The 19,692-nt window shown below is 43.8% G+C and overlaps 1 protein-coding gene across 5 annotated transcripts in view; it reads right to left on the reverse strand.

Moving 5' to 3' along the window:
- The window catches only part of lrrfip1a (leucine rich repeat (in FLII) interacting protein 1a), a 31,490-nt gene that overhangs the window by 7,730 nt on the left and 4,068 nt on the right, over positions 1 to 19,692 (reverse strand). The window contains exons 2-22 of one of the 5 annotated variants that reach the window (XM_034575173.1): positions 12,822 to 12,908; positions 9,507 to 9,524; positions 9,287 to 9,358; positions 8,562 to 8,603; positions 7,770 to 7,820; positions 7,525 to 7,560; positions 6,863 to 6,919; positions 6,743 to 6,784; positions 6,531 to 6,597; positions 5,487 to 5,548; positions 4,765 to 4,848; positions 4,524 to 4,598; positions 4,035 to 4,112; positions 2,887 to 2,985; positions 2,398 to 2,424; positions 2,159 to 2,284; positions 1,747 to 1,818; positions 1,237 to 1,407; positions 958 to 1,050; positions 580 to 672; positions 362 to 454 (exon numbers count right to left, since the gene is read on the reverse strand). In XM_034575173.1, coding sequence (XP_034431064.1) covers positions 362 to 454; positions 580 to 672; positions 958 to 1,050; positions 1,237 to 1,407; positions 1,747 to 1,818; positions 2,159 to 2,284; positions 2,398 to 2,424; positions 2,887 to 2,985; positions 4,035 to 4,112; positions 4,524 to 4,598; positions 4,765 to 4,848; positions 5,487 to 5,548; positions 6,531 to 6,597; positions 6,743 to 6,784; positions 6,863 to 6,919; positions 7,525 to 7,560; positions 7,770 to 7,820; positions 8,562 to 8,603; positions 9,287 to 9,358; positions 9,507 to 9,524; positions 12,822 to 12,908 — 1,545 coding nt within the window. The remainder of the gene's footprint in view (positions 1 to 361; positions 455 to 579; positions 673 to 957; positions 1,051 to 1,236; positions 1,408 to 1,746; positions 1,819 to 2,158; positions 2,285 to 2,397; positions 2,425 to 2,886; positions 2,986 to 4,034; positions 4,113 to 4,523; positions 4,599 to 4,764; positions 4,849 to 5,486; positions 5,549 to 6,530; positions 6,598 to 6,742; positions 6,785 to 6,862; positions 6,920 to 7,524; positions 7,561 to 7,769; positions 7,821 to 8,561; positions 8,604 to 9,286; positions 9,359 to 9,506; positions 9,525 to 12,821; positions 12,909 to 19,692) is intronic. The other 4 variants (XM_034575172.1, XM_034575174.1, XM_034575175.1 and 1 more) reach the window with 4 other exon arrangements.

Below are 19,692 nucleotides of genomic sequence, written 5' to 3' on the forward strand. Positions count from 1 at the left end.
TCGAATAGAATCAGCGAATTAAATCACATTTTCAGAGAATTTTAAACAACAGAACACAACAAGACACGTTATCTTTTGTCTGTGGTTTTATTCAACTGAAGAAGAGGACACCATTTACTTCAGTTGTATTGGATTCGGCTGCAACGCTGTTTACCCCTGAGACTCAAACACTTCACCCCCCCTCCATCGGCATAGTGGTGAGTAGATAACTATCCCTTTAAGATTCACTGTAGTTAACGCGGTAAGAATATATTGAAAACCTTATTTTTCACCATCATAGTTTCAAACTGTATTTCCCAAACGCTCACACATCGCTGACGTTGAGCACAAGAGGAATGAGACAGACATGTTCTCCGAGTACCTTCAGAATGTCTTTGAGCTTCACCGACTCCTCTCTGAGCTCATCCCGCTCAGTTCGGATTGCGTCCGTGTATTCTTTCTGTCGCTCTAAGGCCTGAGCCGAGCCGAGTGGCAGAGAGGAAGGGAGTTGTGGAAAAGAAGTGAAAGTAAAAGGTGTTCAGCATCATGCAAAGGAGAGACAATACCAAATGTTAAAGATAAAGGGTTCACAGGCCGTACCCCAATTTTTTTATCCTTCCACTCCACCGTCTCCTGCAGGTCAGATATTTCTCTAACAAAACCATCCTGTTTCAAACGCAGCTGACGGATCTCCTGAGTGGCAAGAAAGGAAAACAAAGCTTGAGAGGAAGAGAGAGGAAGAGAGAGAGAAAAGAGAAACGCAGCGCAGGCGAACGGTGGATGAAGAAAGAAGAAGCTTCTCTAAGTGACAGACTGAGTGACGAGCAGTGGTTTGTCAAACTGGACTGTTGAGTGGTCATCGAGACCAGAAGAGCGCCGTATAAATAAAGACCATTTCCCATCTGAACCCAGAGGAGGATCCATGTCCACTTCCACAGGTCAGTAAACACGTTATCCCACTGGGAGACAGATACTCACATTCAGCAGCTCTTCACTTTGTTTTAGTGTCTCTTTCATTTCACTGAACTGGAACTGAAGGACACCGTGGGCGTGTTTCTCTCGCTCGAAATCCTGTGGAGAGCGAAACAGAGTTTGACAACAGATAAAACTTGAGTGTTTTCATTTTTGAGCATCCGTCCTCGGTAAACAAGCAGTTTGAAGTCATCATCAAGGTTTGAGTCATTCGACTTTACTGGAATTTCAAGTGGCCAAACTCTATAAAGCTCTCAGACCATCATCCCGTCCTCCCTCATGTACCTTGACCTTCTCCTCGTATCCTCTATTGGACTCAGACAGCAGCTCCTCCAGCTCCATGAGCGAGTCCTTGAGCGTGTCCACCTGATACATATAGTTGTTCTTCTCGTTATCCAGCTGAGCGTTGGACACCATGGCTTTACGATACTTCTCCTCCACTTCTGATAACGTGTCCTGAGGTCACGAACACAAGAGAGAACAGACGGATGTAGGAGGTGACGACTTATCTGCATCTCACAGGTTTAAATGCTGGTTGAAGTAAAGACATGAAGGCCGTAATGAAGAAAGGCAGAAGCATGCAGATGCAAGTTTATCCATTTGCATTTTCACACAACTTGTCAACGTGTGTGAATATTTGTGTTGAGTCTAAAGCACCAGTATTGATCCTGTAGCAAATGTTTTACAGTTAGGAAAACTACAACTTTCATTTATTTCAGTTTCAGTTCAGAATCGTCAGTTGGTTTATCGATCTGCAGTAACCAGTGCACGCTCAGCAGATTTTGGGGCTTATACCTTAGCTTCTTTTAGGTTCTGCGTGTACTTGATTTCCACATCTTGAATCTGATCCTTCAGTTCATGAATCTCCTGGTGAAGAGGGCAGCAGCAGAGGCAGAGGCAGTGGTGACAGTGAGCAGAGAAGCACAGGGTGACAGCATCAGAAAGAGGGAAGCAGAAGGTTTGGTGCAACAGTCACACTGACAGAAGTGCTTTGAAGAAAGAATGCAAATGGTATGAACCGAGCACAGAACTGCATAGAAGAACATTTCCTTGGATCTGTTGTCTTCTTTCCACGCTCAGACAACAACTTCTTACTTAAACATCAACTGAGATTAAAGTTCTTATCATTTCTTTTTGATCAGAGTCTCATGTGGACGCACAGGAAGCTTCTCTCTCCTCTTCCTCCCTCTCATTTCTTCAGCATTACCTTGATTTCTCGTATGGACGTCTCAGCGTCTACAGTTAAGGACGTCTCTCCACTTCCCCTTCGGGAGGACGTCCCACCCAAGGATGGGAGCGTTGTTGCAGTTAAGGCAGAAGCTGCTCGAGATCCCTAAGAAAAGTGACAAAATACATATTTTAAAAAAGCTCTTAAATTCGCATTGTCAATGTTCTCCATGAACTGAAATCACTGAATGCATTTTGAGTGACGAGTGGTCCACTCACCTTCTCAAGATAATCTCTGTCCTCCACCTTTTGAGACAAAACAAACTACAGTCAGAGGAATCAGAGGATCATAGAGAGGCCACAAGGCCAAAAGGACTGAGGGGGGGGGAGGGGGGAACAGGCAGCAGTGATAAAACCTTGATGCTTCCTACTCAAAAAACCACACACAAAACAGCTCAACCTGTTTTATATTAATGAACACAGCTTATATTTTAATGTGGAACATCATGCAAATGATTAGTCGATGTGGAAATCGACTGGTCTGAAATCCATCTGACATTCTGCCCATTCAACAACAAATCATGTGTTAAAGCAATAATAGCAATAATCCACCATTTCTGCTTCAAGCCACACACACTCAGAAACAATCTGGTTGTTAGACAAACTGGGAGTCAGCACACAGAGAGTGAGGATGAGCGGCAAAACAAATCGAGCAGGAATCCAGCTCACATCCCAGCCTCTGCCGCCGGTGGGTGCCGACAGACTCACATCTGAAAAGTCAGGGATAGTAACATCGTCCAGGTCCCGGTGGAGGCCACTGCCACCGGCCGCACTCCTCAAATAACTGGCAACAGAGCTGCAGTTGTCCTACATCAGCCAGCAGGGGGCGAGACATGTCAACAATGGAGCCAAACATTTGCAACAAGAAACACCAGCCACTTCAAAAAACCAGTCGGAGAAACAAAGCATATGTAGAAGTGGAGAATTTACACATTCTTTTCTTTGGATTTAAAATAATCAAATCATCAACCTCCTATTTTTGTATTTTCTCAAAGAAAAAAGTAACTGGACAAGCTGCATGTTTGAAAGGGGATGAACTAGAACATTGATGAATGCATCACACTGTCCATTAATAAAAATAACATCTATAAATCATGATCATTCCTTTCCCAGTCACTGACGTCACATTCTGGTGCAGCCCATCGCTTCATACACTGACAGCTGATGGATCGACACACATCTAAATCCAAAACAAGCCTGAACTAAAGCCCAGTTGCTGCTACAGGCTGGGAACTGTGGGATGTTACCAGTTACCTAAGAGTTTCAATTCATGTCACCTCACTGAAGGGCCCTCGCACCTTTGTGCACATGCTGTGGCGTCAAAGAACCTTTAATGATCTTTGGATTCTGCACCGGTTGACACCAAGTTTTGGCACCAGCCATAAATAAAGTTTTTTATTTATTATTCTTTCAATTTCTCCTCATCCGTTAACGGCACAAGCTCATCGGTGATGTTCTTACTTCACTGCTGCTCCGGAGTAACCTCATCGCTTTCTTCCACTTTCATATTTCTCTCTAGTTGAAATGTCACACTGCATCTTGTTCTCCAGTTACAAAGTAGACTCCATGTCCACCACCTTCTTGTGCTAATGTGTTCACACAAGAGAACAATCTTGATGTTTAGTGCAGAACTCAAGGATCATGACGGTTCTGTATCTTGTCGCTCTGCAGTGACAGCACAGCATCTGCAATCTGCACAAATGGTGCGAGGGCCCTTTAATGCTGCGTGTAGCTTTAGGTGCGTCTTGGATTCTCTCTGATGTGAAACAGTGGATCATAACTCAATGCTGCAGTGTAAGAACATGACGACCTCATCATTTTGTGGGTAGCAGGGTGTCTGAGGAGGAAGAGCTCACCACTGGGCTGGCCCGGGCTGAACCGGCCCTGCTGGAGGCTCTGGACCCGGAGCTGCGATAACTAGTGTAGTCTAATGGCTGCGGAGAAAAACACACCGTCATGTTGCTGTGGACACGAGCAATCCAACGCAAGCAAGGCAATCTTTAAAGGATCACTTAGTCCAACACAACAGGCAGCACACGCATCGCGGGGAGATTCGTGACACAGCAATTCAGAATCTACGACACTATCAGCTTCGTGCAAAATGTGTCGTTTCCAAAACCACAACAGAACTGAAACGTTGAACTAGATCATAATAGATGCAAAGTCTTCCCCATGCAGCAGCAGCAACCCCTCTGTCAGTCAGTAAGTCAATAAGGTCCAACTCATGTCAGACAGAAAGCATCTGTAACTGTTAGTCGCACACCAACTCAGTTATTTCACAAAAACATGGCCACTCTCATGTTTGCCAAACCAACAAAACCCATATTTTTCCAACTAAGTCTTACATGGGAGCTGGATCCAGTGAGTCTGCGTGATCCACTGCAGATGCTGTCTTCATATAAGGAGTTCTGCACATGTGACTGCGCAGACACACACACGCACACACGCATACAGAGTAAACAGGAGGTTCGTGGTTCAGGGGTGTGAACACAGAACACTGTCTGTGAGATGCCCCTTTTCCAATTGTGAAAAGAAAACACAGCTAAACCTTTGTCAAGTGTTTGTGCGTCTGTCTGAGATACAGACCTGGTAACCATTGAAAGCTGAACCTGCGTTTCTAGAGGAGGACAGACCATTGAGGCCGTACAGGTCAGAGGAAGCAAAGGAGCTCTGAAATGATGAGAGGGGCAGAAGGAGGGAAGAGTAATGAGCCAAGAGAAGGAGGGAGATGGGAAAGAGACGACAGGAAGTTCAAAGCATGCGTTCTGGAAAGTCACCTCAACTTGTCAGCAAAGGTGTAACTTACACGCATTGTATTCATGCCATGGCACAAAAGTGTAACTCGGACTTTGTCTGTACAAGTTGAGTTAATCACATGCACAACACAACACAGACCAATGAAACTTTAACCTACAACAAAGCTTCTGTGGCTTTTCCCCAGGAAACAGTCATATCGCACACAGAAGTCATGACTAGAGCTCGTTTTTAAAACAGAAAAACAACTAGACAACTTGTGTGCTTGTAGAGACTTCAACACAAAGTCATTTAAAAAATATATCACTATACTGCTATGTAACAACTTTGGGAAATCCAACACAAAACAAAAATGTGCTGCACATGCATGCATTATTCAGGAAAGCTTATTTGACAAATCACTATATGACTCATTAAAAAACAAAAGGCCGTTAATAGAAACAAGTTAATATGGCAGCACACGATCACAACTTTTGTCCCTAAGAGAAGTGCACATCACAGGCCGTTAGTGGCACGAGAACAAAGACCACAGTCTGCAGAGCAGTGCCACCCACCGGCTGCAGCTCTGATCTCGAGGCACGAGACAACCGGCTCTCGTCACTCAGTCTGGAGCTCTGCGAGTGGGGGTGGGGGGAGTGGGGGTGGGGGGGGGGTGGGGGGGGGGGGGGTGGGGGGGAGAGAGAAGCACAGGCGACAACATCAAACCTCCACACACAAACACTAACGTCACCACATCCGTCTGACAGATGTTTTTAGGCAGTTACACAATTTGTTGGTCGACTGAGGAGCACAAGTGTTGAGGATGAACAGTAAATCATTTCTCTGGTGAAGACAAACGTCTTTATAAAGGCAGAGCTCTGTTCTGTTCAACACTGGCAGACAGACGGAGGGTCGAATTAAAGAAACAGGTTTTTTATACCATGTAAAAGTAGCAGGAGCGTTTTTCTGAATTAAAAGTATTTGCGTTGAGAAGCTTCAGGTCTGGGTCTATTTTCACCCAGAGGTCCTTCCTCTATGCAACACTATGCCACTTCTTTACCCAGCTTCAAAATGAGTTTGATGCTTCACTGACTTGGGAGAATGATGCTGGTGTCACTCCCTGAATGTCTGTTCTTGCTCTATGTAAATTTTGGTGAGTGGGAACGATTTCCTGTGAGAAGTCACTGACTGAGAGTCTCCGTTTCAACTGTCACCATCAGGTCCAGCAAGTTCAAGAGTAATGCAAAACCTTGTGGATCAGTTCAAAAGACAACAGAGGGCGCTGTAAAAGTTACACAGTTTTGCTTCAAGTTGCCAATTCCTCTGTTTTATTTCAAACTTTGCTTTGTGCAACTCTTTGTGCAGCAGAAATGGAAAATCCCTTCAAACTCTACAGACGTTTCCTCTTTTTGAAAGTTCTAATGAAGTCAACACATCACCCTGTTTGTGTCTGGCCTCAATCACACAAACTATCAATACCAGCTCACTCTCATACCTCTGTGGTTTTGTATAACGGTATTTTTCAAATGTCCATCAACACTAGATCACAGCTGGATATTGTAATAAGGCGTCAACATAAGACTTTTCAGTGACATGGATCTGGGGGGGGGGGGGGGGGGCAACACGCACCGTTAGGTCTAGCTTGGACCCGCGGGAAACTCTGCTTTCATCACTGAGTCTCGAGCTCTGACAGCAGGAGAGAGAAAAGAGAGGAATGAGTGATGGAAGGCAGCTTCTGTTACTTCCCTTCCCCAGGAGGAGTCATGCAATCAACTAAACAACCGACCAGATACAGACGTGCGTACAATCAGTCTGACACACAGCTACTGACCCTGCTGGACACGACACTGTGATCATCGTCATTGCCGTTCCCCTGTGAATAAAAGAACACGATTGAGAAACACTGAGGCCATTTCTGAAGGCGGTCTGTGCAGTTTGAGCTTTCACGTACATCTTTGTCTTTGTGCTTATGTTTCTTCTTTTTCTTCGGCTTCTTAAGTGAGGCGCCCTTTAAGTGAAGGGAGAGACGGAGAAACCATGAAGGACGAACACGAGCCGTCGAGACAAATCTCTTCTCGAGAATCCAGGCAACATGCAACACATCCACATGCACAATGAACGGACTCTTCAGGCCACTGGTGAAATGTACAGTCAAGGTCACAGTGGAACAACGTGCAAGACGAAAACAAACCACTTCAGCTGATAAACTGCCCAAAAAAAACACATCACTTAGAATCTAGAGACAAAACAGATCCTGAAATAGAACTGACGTGGGTTTTTTTCGGTTGAAGCCAAATAACACAGTGTTCTTTTTGTTGAAATCAAATCCGAACTTTCTCCAAGTTTGGCAATGACCCTTCACAAAAGCTCCAACAAATACATGAGCCAACATAAGAGACCGACTCAGTTAGTCCACATTCATGCAGAGTTTCCAACATAATGCGACCGTTAATGTGTCGTACGGTTTATGTCCGTTTTACTACTAAAATCTGTTTAATTCAAACATTACACACAAACATTCCTTGGGACTATGTGACTCCCTTCAGAACCAGGTGTTAGTCAAACAACGAGACAGGTTAGAAACCAGACTGTTTCAAGAAGATCGGCCCTTACCCCTCCAGCATAAGCCCCGACCGCATCAAGGGGCGACTGTGCAGAAAAACACAACAACATCAACACAACCAGCAACAAGTGACGCCCACACTGGCGCACCTCGTTTGATTATCAAGGACAGACACACACGGCCTCCACGCCACTAAAGCTCGAAGAAGACCAGGTCTGGTATTAAAAAGTAATTGTAGTAATAACGACTGAAAGAGAAAAGGGGTTTAAAGAGGAGTTGTTTGAGTGATACTGACCCTGACACTTCCCCGGCTTCCCACTGACATCCGCTCATCATCGTCAGAGAGCTGTGTGAGAGAGCATTGGAATGGATGGTTAGACTGGACATCAACATGTGACTGGGAACAGTGGATTTTAACATCTTTCTTACCAGTGGCTCCTTCTACGACTGCTCTATATGTGACCTGTGGTTTTAAATTGGGATTATTAACTTAATGCTGCTTTATGTACGTTTCCTCTGCTACAAAATGTGGTTTCTTGCTTTCTTAGTGATGCTCACACCAAAAGTTAAGTTACAAAATATCTTGACTGAATGACAAAAGCACATTTCTAAAAATTGCAATGATTTCCTGTCGTACTTTGTGAAACACAATCTCAAATAAAAGCCAAAATTCAAAGAGTTTCTTGGCTGCAAATAAAAGCCAGGTTACAGAAAACTGTGGTAAATGGAGAAACATATCTGAACATAGAACATTATAGTTTCTTTGGACAATGCAATGACTTAAGTGGCACTAATAGAATGAGGGTTGTGAAAACCTAGATTGTCCTGAATTATTAAAACAATAGAACATTTTAACAACAAATTAAACCAAGAACACATTAGAACGTTATCATAATTAATTATATTCCAGATAATAGACTTCAGCAATGTTTATAACAGTCACTACTCCACAGTACATGTTCATCAACCTGAATGTAACATTGAATAATGTGTTGTTCCCTTGTGTCTTTCTTTTCAAGTGATGGAAGACAGACTACGGTTCAGAGGAGAAGCGTGAGGAGACGGAAACAGAGGGAAAGCTACAAACCCTGGTTATCTGTGAAGAACGTGAGTATCGCTCACTGTCCTCCTGGACGACGGAGGGAGGTATGAGGGAGTAAACGTGGAGGAGGAGAGGGGGAGGGAGAGCGTGGAGGAGGAGAGAGATGTCAAAGATCAATGAGACGGATGGATGAAGGAGGAACACATCTTGTCCAGTTCAGGGAGTTGCATATTTACATTTCAGCCCACCAACGTTTCACAGGAGTCCTTTACAGTACGTGCTTGTGAGCATCACACTCAACCAGTAATCCAGCCAACAAACCACTGACGCACAGTTAGCAACAACAACATGGGAACACTGTCCCAAAACCCTGTCACCTCTCTTCCGACGCACCTTCAAAAACACACCGTGGTTAATACAATTAGTCGCACACAGGTTTCCTCCTGGTCGAACCTCTCTTATGATGCAGGACTGTTCAAACCAAGTAATCAATGTGTTAACCTCCATGCAGCCTCACACCAACAGGGCAGATAGTCGTGCTGATTGAAAGCCAAGTGGGCAGCCTGCTCCGTCAGTGAGATCAGCGTTAATGTCCAAGCTCTGACATATTATAATCTGTTCTTTTATAAAAAAAAAAAACAGGCTTATCAGGAATGATCCGGAAATTACAAGCAGACTGGGCACACTGTAAAACCACAAGATATAAACCCATGCAGAAATATTAAGTTCACGATAGGGTGGTTTTAATTGTTGTCACACGGAAACTGTACCATCCATTGTTCAATATCTCCCCATCTGTTGTCCACAGGCTCATCAAATTTGGTGTTCAGCCCATAATATTTCTAAAAGGAGACAGTACAGGTCAGAAAACAGAGCACAGGTGACTGGTTTACAATATTTTCTTGCACGTGCCAAAGATGATAAACATAACCAAGTTGGGATCAAGCTTAAGGCTGAGGTGAGGAAGAGGAAGAGGAAGAGGAAGCCTACCTTCTGCACCTGAAAGATCTACACACCAGCACCGGGGGGAGGGGAAGAGGGGAAATGTGGGAAGATATCAAACATGAAAAGAGGAGAAAATAATCAGCCTCATGAGAGGTATGACATGATGCGTCACTGAAAATCAACTGTAGCCAAGAAGAGACATGCAAAGGTGCAAGTATGTGCCTGGATGAGCACTGACACGTGTGGGTGTTGTATGAAATATGGGACGTTTGAGGACGTACACACATTAAAGCAAATAATCATTTAAACTTGTGGTAAATATGCCCCAAACATATATTGTTTGCCGTGTTCTATGCTGTTACATGCATTCACATCCACATCAAAGATCTGTGTTGAGAGCTTTCCTTTCATTTTCTGATTTAAACCGATAATTACTAAAAACATTTAACAGCACCAGAGAATGAGGTGAATTCTGCCTCCATTCACCTGCCAAAGTGGAATTAAACGTATTCAACCTGCCACAGTAAATCCACTTTCTTGTCTTTGTGATTAACACTGTGTACAAATCCTAATTGTTATTATATTTTGTTGTTCACTGCTGCTTCATTCAAGTAGCATCAGTGTTTCATGCATCTCAGAACCTCCCACCGATCAAACCCCAGCACAACACACTGAAATCACACCCCAACCTCACCGTTGCACTTTCCATCCCGTCGGCCCAGAACTTTAATCCAGATTTGCTGCCACTGTCTCCTTGTACAGTTGCCCAACATACAGATTTCCTGCTTTGTGATTCTGGCTCTCACAAATGGATTCGCAGCAGCGGACGTCTTTGTCTTAGAGGTCACATCCCCAGCTCTCATGCCAGAATACAGTAATTCATCAAATATCCCTATTGTTCTATGAGACAAACACATCCTGTCCCTGGAGAGTTAACACAGGAACATCTCTGCACTTGACCCCTGACTTCCAACTCTCTCCGGTTTCACCTTTGACATCTGCCCAAACGCTGTCATTTCCACTTTTAACATCAAATATAACATGTGAGAATTAACCAGAGTCCATAGCAGATAAATAACTGACTGGGTGGACTGTGTCTACTACTTATCAGTCATTACTCGTCTGGACACCCAATTAGCAAGTGAGCGAGGCGACGCCATATGCCCACTCATCGGTGAGTTACCCAATCAGCTTACATGTTTGCCACGGTTCCATTCAACTCACCGAGATCCCCTTCTTGACCAGAGGGGTTCTTGGGCGCCCAGTGAGGGCAGCCTTCAGCCCCCTCACTGTGAGCCGATGCCCGGCCGTCCTGCTGCCCTCAGGGAACCAGGACGGGTTGCATTCCTCAGCGGTCAGCAGGTAAGACCATGGCCAGTCATGTTGGAGAGCTCAGGGCAGGACGCAACGCTAAGACTTCAGAACGTCTCGTTTCCTGCTATGAAGCCAATAATCCACCTTTGCCTTCGGTCTTCAGTGTGTGAGAAGTGATCCGGAAACTCAGAACGTGGCCGTGAGCGCTGCGACCCATCGCTCACGTCAACAACATCGCAACAATAATAACTGCTCCACCGGAGCCTGGACCGAGGACCGCAACCTGCTAAGCTACTTTAGAACTCGGCTGAAGGGTTTAGGACGCACGGCTGGCGCACACACACACACATACACACGCACACAGGCATACACACCAGATTAACAATCATTGTTAAGCTGTCTGGTCTGTGTGTGTGTGTGTGTGTGTGTGTGTGTGAGAGAGAGACAGTGCGTGTGTGTGAGACGGTGTGTGTGTAGACTGTTGTTTTTGGGCTTTGTTGTGATTGCTTAATAACCGCCCAGTATACCTTGATGGTATAATGGAAAAATGGTTTATATATATCCTGCAGGTAAAGAGCAGGGAGCTTAACAAAGTGTGACTCTCCATGCTACAGACCTGTGTCAGTAAACCAGAGAAGGAGAAACACTACTGACCTGCAGTACAAACACACAACCACACACACAGACCTTTCAGATGTGCACCTGTTTCAACACAAATCAGAATATCGTGCCAGTGCCAACATTGACACTGGAGGTGCTGGACGCCGAGGCTCTCTCTGGTCTTTCTGCTCATCAACCATGTATAACGTACACTGATGAGTAAATATCGACTAAATATTGTGTTTATTTTAAAGAATAAAATTAAGCATGCATTTAAAACCAGTTTCCACTGCTGAAGACAGGGCCACAAAAAAGAGCCATGATAAAAACCAACTGGCCAGATTTGTATATTACAGATAACAGAGAATGAATAATTATTGGTTTGTAAGAACTGGTGAAACGTTAAGGGTTATTATCTGGTCTTTGCTCTTTCATCTCCACAAAGCTCTTGCCATGTTGATAAGACTTCTAAATGAATGTGTCTTGGAAAGTTTCCATTCAAAGCCCTGGAAGAGTTTTTGGCGTGCGATTAATTGGAAAAGGTTCAAACCCTTCTTGAGAGTAATTAGTGAGCCTCTTTAAGGACTTTCTACTCATTGCTTTGGCCGACTCTGCACTAATCCTCCCAACAGGAACCTACACTGTAAGAAATATCCACATCTACTGACCATCTAACATTTAGACTCTTACTTCGCTTAATATTCCCCAACAGAATATTCCCAAAGTACAATGCATGACTAAGAAATAAGAAAACGTCTCTTCAGGGATCTTGTATCGTTGTGAATATTGTGGAGTGGATTATCTGTAATCCCCCATTAGCCCGGCGTCAGCTATTAAATATAATTTACAGCGTGTGAAGGGATTTTAGGATAGAACTGATTTATCAAGAGTTTATAAGCTGATCCTGACTTATATTCAATATGTTTTAGAATTACTTTAATCTTGTAAAACCAGTGTGATGATAAACACACGTTGGAATCTTGCATTCTCTTACGTCTTAAACTGTACCTGTGCATTTTTCTTTATTCACTTACACTTTGCAGTGTTAGTTATAACACTGTGTTTACTCCTCGGACCTTTGACCAGCAGGATCAAAGGAGTCTTTCAGCTTAACACTGCATGTCGACAGGAAAAACAATCTGCCGACACAGGGTTGAAACAACAACCTCTTACTATTCTGCATATCAACCAATAACACCTAGCGTCAAATATCTGATGTAATAATGCTGCATGAATGTGTTGAAGTCCAACAACACCGAGCTGCTTTAGGTGTAATTCAAGTACCAGACAGAAACTCCCTGATGTGCTACATGCAACTCTTCACAAACGGTTTCTCTTTGGATCAAACCAACGTACTACACCAGGCCACATGTGGGCAGTGTTAGCCAAACAGTGCCTGGTATTTCACCGTTTGAAACGTGAGAGAGTGTATTCTGACTCGTATACCTCCTTCTGTTGCCTCTCCAGCTCCTTCATGCGGATCTCTCTGGCCTCTGCCCTGGCCGCCCTCTTCGCTGCCAGCCTGGCCTCGGCCTGCGGGACAGATAAAGAATAGAAAATAGAAAAGGAGAGAAAGGAGACGGGAGCTGAATTAGACACATTCAATTGCCAAATCATAACACACATTATCTCAAGGCATTTCACATATTAGGGTCGAGAGCTTAAAAAGTATAGAGAAACACAACAGCTCCCTCAATGAGCAAGCAAAACCTTGAACATGTTTCACTTGATGTAACATTGTTGGGAGATGAATGCACCAGACACCAACTTGCCAGCTGTAAAATCAAAAGGAATAAGTGGTTCCTTTGCTGGATGGTGAAGTGTTATATCGATAATCCAAACAAATAGGACTAAAGATTCATATCACAAGTGTCACACTACGCTAGATGAAAGTATCTATGACCAGAGTATTATATCGCATCTGCTGATCTGTATTTACAAGTCAACCATCTTGTGACAATCTCCAGACATGCAGTCACAACAGTGTGTAAATGTGTGGATGTATTTAGACGTCTGTATTCGAGGGCTTTGCCTCTGCTCCACTCTGCTCTGGTAGGAGCTCAGCCTTTTCCTTAAAAGGACCTCTCTCACAGTGTGTACTGTGTGTGTGTACTGTGTGTACTGTGTGTGTGTGTGTGTGTGTGCGTGTGTACTGTGTGCGTGCAACAGAGTGTGGGTAAGCATTTCCTTCCTCTGACTTTGCGGTGGACACTTTTACAGCTTGTTCGCCTCTAGGTGGAGTCACTGCACCCCCCTCCCTCTGACCGTCACTCAAATGCATTTCCCCCCCCGTGTCAGTCATTATGACCAAGCAACAGGAAGCAACAGACAAAGAGCCAGTTTAGAAAGCCCTCCACCCAAAACGCACACACACCCACAACCACACAAAGTTTCAGTCCATGATTCACTCTGTTCACATTCATTTTTTTTAAAAAGAAAAAAGTAAAACATGTTCTGTTCCAGCGAGTAAAGAATCTGCTCCATCTCCAGGACACCGACAGGATGAAGGTTGAATACTTTGCATAGTTTGTCACTTGTCACTAGTTTGCATTAACTACACGAAAAACAGGTTCACAGACTTCATTCAAATGAGAGAAGTACACACATACTTTACAACATACAACTACACACACAAAACAATACACTGAGAGGCAGGACAGGCAGACAATCATATCATGTTGAAGTAGACTTTCCTGTGAACAACTAACTTGCCAGTCTGTGAATTGTGTGGACGCAGTAAACCCCCACCACAGAACACCAAGCAGGAAGTCTATTCCCCATGTGCCAGAACTGATGGTTGACTCACTATGTCATCGACTATTCAGTTAAATAAGGCGGCAACATGCACAACGAAGTCTAGATATTTTCCTGAAAGTTCTCAGGGCTGCACATGAGAACTCAACAGTCAGAATCAATTGGGACATTCAGGACATACTTCATACTTCTGACTTTTTCCAGCCAGGAAAATGTGAGCGAGTGAATCCATGTGAGAACAAGGCAGGAAAAGTTAGAAAGTGGGCCTGTTGTGGACATTTCTCACACACCACAGTAGAGAAACTGGAAGAAGAGACACAGAAGACGTCGGTGAAGATGTCAACTGAGAAAGAAAATGAGATTTGACAACTTTAGGCGATGAGGCCCCACCCCTGTGTCCATGTGCTGTAAACGTAAATGTCACGTCCTGCCTCCTGCACTCTCTCTACCCAGGTCACCCCTCATCTGAGTGTTGGGAAACGTTCCTGTTGTGACCACGTCTGACCCCAGTTTACGTCTGAAAACAGCTTGAAACAATATTTGAGGAAATGAGTTCATCAGAACCAGGGAGAGTTCTGCATTTCTCCTCACGCACTTTCTCCTACACTGTCTATTATTCAGGAACTTGTTGAGCATGTCTAGCAGGAATCCTTCACAGTCACTGGTGAACAACTATAGATGTCCAGAAATAGAAATCAGGTCCAGCAGGACTGATATTCCCCCGTCACCTCCAGTGCAGATAGACAGTTAACACACATCAGTATAAACCCCGTATATGATGTACAATTATCTGTCTATGTATAAAAACAACAAGTCAGACATTCTTGCTGATACAATCATGATGTCAGCCATTGTAAATGAAAAAAGCCCCCATATTATCTGCAACTCCAGATGCCTGTATATATTGTAGGTGGCTCTAGATAGAACGTTTGACCTAACTAGGGCAGTAGACAGCATCACACGTGCTTTTTATTCCTCATTCACAGCTATTTATAATGACCCACATGGACCTGGGTTCCATCAAAACTGTGCTAATTCAGTGGTGTGACTGTTCTCAAGGGAACCAATGAGCTCATTACACAGATCGAGGCTCTAACAAGATCGACCGCTTGGACATTACGTCTGAAATGGTTAACGTATGAAGGAAATTAAGAGTTTTAAAAGTTTGAATCAATCAACGGGAGGGTGTAAGGAGCTTTAATTACACAAAGGATGGTTTTGAGTTGCACTTCATGACCTTACACTGTGCATGTGACACGGTGACTGCAGAGGACAGCTGTGTTGGCCTGGACTCTGTCAACCTGAGCCCTTGTGTCCACTGACAATCTCAAAAGGGCACCAAACCTTCAAGTGCCACCACAGCTCAAAGCCTGTCTGGCCTGCCTCTATCTGCTGTGAGATTATTTCCCACGCCCTGAGTGCCGGTCGTCAGCAGCCAAAATGAACGGGTATTTTAATGACCACGAGGGCTGACAGGACGGACAATGACAGCAAACAGAAAATACTGCAGATTTCTAACCAACTGGGGGTTTGACTGGGTTTGAAGTGAGGCAGGACCATTAAGTGCACACAGTTTTTTTTTTATTATCCAGTCAAGGGCGATAATGACTGAGTCGGGAAAAAGAATATAAAGTTTCTTTCCTCTTTGGAAAACCTTCTCCCATGTGCTGCCTAGAAGGGAGCGGCGGAGGAAAAGCTGGGCTCATTACGGTGCCACAGACATGAGTCAGCTGAATGGATGTAATTTTCTCAAACGGTGGGAGAAAAGAATAAATAAGCCTTTGTCCCAAAACCCTTAGAAAAAGAAAAGTATTAAGGAAACCCATTCATTGGATGATTTACAGAGCTGCAGTGTGGCGCAGGTCTGCAGCAGCGGTTGAGGTGTCGTGTTGAATACAAGGATGTGGACGTTGGTATCACAGATCTGACCTCAGTTTCAGAATCGTTAATTTACTGACAAGTTAGAAGCTGTGGCAGCAGCAACATCTCACCTGTTTTTTAATTTTATTTTGAATAAATCCGTCTGAATAAGCAAAATCCCCTCATGATCCAATCATGAGCTGTTCAAGGAGTAATTAGTCCAGAGACTGTTGAAAGCTCTGGATAAAACAAGCTGGTGACTGAAACTTCAGCTGGGATTATTCTGTCCTATCACTTGCTTATTAAAAAGTCACCAAAAGCTGATAATAGAACCAATGTATTTCAAAATTAGCCAATATCGTATTTGTCAGCAGCCACTATGGACGGGATGGATGTGACTGATATGAGCTGTTGAACCAGATAAAATCTGGATATAGCTGATGTAAAGGTGGTTTCATCAGCAGAGGTATACGGTCTACCTAGTGCCATTTTAGTTTTGTACTAGGTCGGTAGCTCTTCCACTGCAGAACATTACAACATTGACCTCAATGATAGAAATTCTCAGTTTCTACCCTGATAAAAGACCCATGCAAACAAAGCAGACTCATCACGCTGTGCAGGGCTGTGATGTTCCGAGGACACATCACGGAACAGCTGAAGAGCTCCCGGCACAGCAAACAAACTGGTAAGCAACTGTGCGCTGGCTACTTCAGGCCAGGAATAAAATAAATAGGGTGCTTCAGACATTTCTAAAAATAAAACAACAGAGGCGTCTGGAGCTTTAACAGTGAAGAAATACGATGCAGCCAAGGAAATTATATAAACTTGTCCCCAAAGTGTAAATATTAAACTTACTAGCAAACTTTGAACTACTAAGAGACGACAAGTAATCATTAGCCGCCCCTTCACCACACACGACACTAAACTGTGCTTCTGTAGAAGTTGTGGCTCTAACTAGAACAACACTGTGACATTCTTCATCGAGCTTCAGTGAATTTATCTCGGTGGATTGACAGTGTAAGGTCCTCCTTGTTTTTCCTTGTGGATGTAATAGGAAGCATCTTGTAGCCTGGACGATGGCGCTTCAGGCAACAGTTTATGTTGCAACTGTCGCACTGCTACTGAAGCATGATGGGAGTATGCAGGAGCTTCCAGGAAGTTACACAATGCAGTTCTGTGAGCAAACAGGAGATCAGTGGCAGAGAGGAATTTCTGCGACATGTTTATTTCCAAAAGATGATTTATTTCTTCACTCTACTTCCATGAAGCTGCACACATTCATATAAACACTGTTTCCCCCCCCCTTATGCCTCAGGGCTGTGACACCCAAGAAGCTGAGGGTCTCGCTCACGGCCACACGAACATGACTTCAAGAGGGACTGTACTGACTTTGACCTCGAGCGATTGCTAAAGAGAAAAGGGAAGGGGTGTAACAGCATACTGTCTTTCAGAGAATACACAGAAGAGAAACCAAGCCTCACGCATCTGGGGATTTTGTGGGGCTTTTCTTTCCCATGTACATATTTCTTTATGATGCGAGTTTGCTTGCAGTGAAAAGTGGAATTACGGCGCCAGCACACAAATGGGATGCATCCTCCACACAAGCTGAGGCAAGAGAGCTAGGGGTCAGGAGACATGGAATCCAGAGTAACTAATACTGACGAAAATTAAAATACTGACATTAAAAAACACACAAACTGATCATGTGTCAAACCCTGGGTCAAAATCACCTCCAGATCATTTTGATTATCTGATTATTATCATTATATCGAACTGACACAGACATTCACTGTGGTTGCGAGTGCTGATCTCCATCATGTTCATAGAACCACTTCCTCTAGTTAAAGCACAAAGTTTGTTTTGTTGCTGTAATGCTTTATGTGAAGCTTTTATTTTGAAAGGTTGTGAACTTGGCTCTGAGGATTGTGAACAGTGATGAAGCAACTTGTAAGATGAACGTTAACAATAAAAACAATAAAAGTGACATTATCTTATTACAGTTTGAGGAGGACTCACTATAACGACGAGGGATAATTCTGAAGTAGCTCCAGAGCTTTAACACAGGAGAAGAGAACAGCCCATTTCAAAGTGCCAGGTTCACCACAGGCACTGCACGGTTTAAGTTATTTTAAAGCAAAACAAAGAAAGAAATCACTGGCAACAAATTAGGATTTTACTCCAAATGTCACGTTCTCTGTCATTTGCATGTAAATTAATAACTAACAAACATTTTGACTCGTAAAAGTGGGATGGACACGTTTCTGTATTTTACATTTTGTTCGACAAAAGAGACAAATAATTTTCCACTCTGCTCATCAGTGGCAGCAGGTTAATCATTGGTTTGAATACGTGTTTGGACGATTTGTCTTGTTTGTCGTATCCTCGCTGCTTTGCCTTCGAGCGCCTCAGGGTTTTCTATCTGAGGAACTCTAATATACCTGCATTCAAATCCCCACCGAGCCACACCCCCCACTGTTCCCTCAGCTCTGGAGGAAAACTCAGTCGTGGGGAACAAACAGGAAGGAGTTTGTGATTACAATCTGCACGGGCTGTGCGAGTGATGTCGTCATCAAGAGGAAGCCAACACACAGAGAGCCTCCACTTCCTTTTAAGGAGACATGAGACTGGCACGCCAAACCGAAGGCAGTGTTTGTGTATACAGCAAACACGTATCAGCAAATACACAAGTAATCGTTTGGCCCATTAGTGCCAGTGTAAGTGCTTCATGGTTACAATGTGTGTTCTCTGGGAAATGTCTGTGAGGTGCCCTACACAGCTGTTGGACTCATCTGGATGGATGTGCAGGAAACTCCTAATGCAGCACATTTAAACCTTTACATGACATTGAGATTGGACACAACACAGTAAAAAAACTTCCATATTTACTCAGTGACGATTTGAACTGTGTAAATTTGTGATGCTTCTCCCCTTGTATTAACCATTAACTCGGCCATGACAGCGTGAAGGACTGAGCCGTGTTGCCTTGCTCCCCAGATAAGTGGAAGAACCAAGAGGGGGATTGTGTGGTGGGCTTCCCCTTCCTTGCCGTCAAGCCCCAGACTAATCCGCTCTAAATACTCTTCAACGCTTCGCTGAGCTTCGAACAGGCACCCAGCACCGACCTGGTAGCTTAATCTCCAGTTTAGACTGTCTTCTAGAAACAGACACTACAAAAGACACAATCACAAGGAACCTGACGAGGAGCTGTGGACGGAGGTCTGGTGCTCACACCTTGACCTTATTGGAAAATCGTATAATTCATCTGACTTTCTGAGGAATATCAGTAAAGTAATTTGCCTGTTTTTCTATGTCATATAATCAAGATTAACCTTCACTCTAAATATCTCTGTTGAGTAAATTTTGGGTTGAGGACAGAGGACGTTGCACCTTATGCGCCATATGAGACAAATTGTGATTCGTGAAGATGGGCTTTACAAATAATGATTGATTGATTGTGAATTCATTCATGAGGAAAGATGCTCGTCTTGCTTTTGTGGAAGTTTGGGGTCTGAAGCCCATATTATTAACAAAGCAAGACTTTGACATAAATTCAATCTATACAATGAAAGTGTATTCAAAGTAAAAGTGGGCGTATTTCCTGTGTGAAGAAGAGTGTGTGTGCGCAGTAGATAACTGGTTTTGACTTTCCAACCCATCAGGACATTTAGGATCATAACTCCTAAGCTACTAGTCAATATTTGTC

Source organism: Hippoglossus hippoglossus, chromosome 21 (genome assembly GCF_009819705.1).
Source record: "Hippoglossus hippoglossus isolate fHipHip1 chromosome 21, fHipHip1.pri, whole genome shotgun sequence".
NCBI lineage: Eukaryota > Metazoa > Chordata > Actinopteri > Pleuronectiformes > Pleuronectidae > Hippoglossus > Hippoglossus hippoglossus.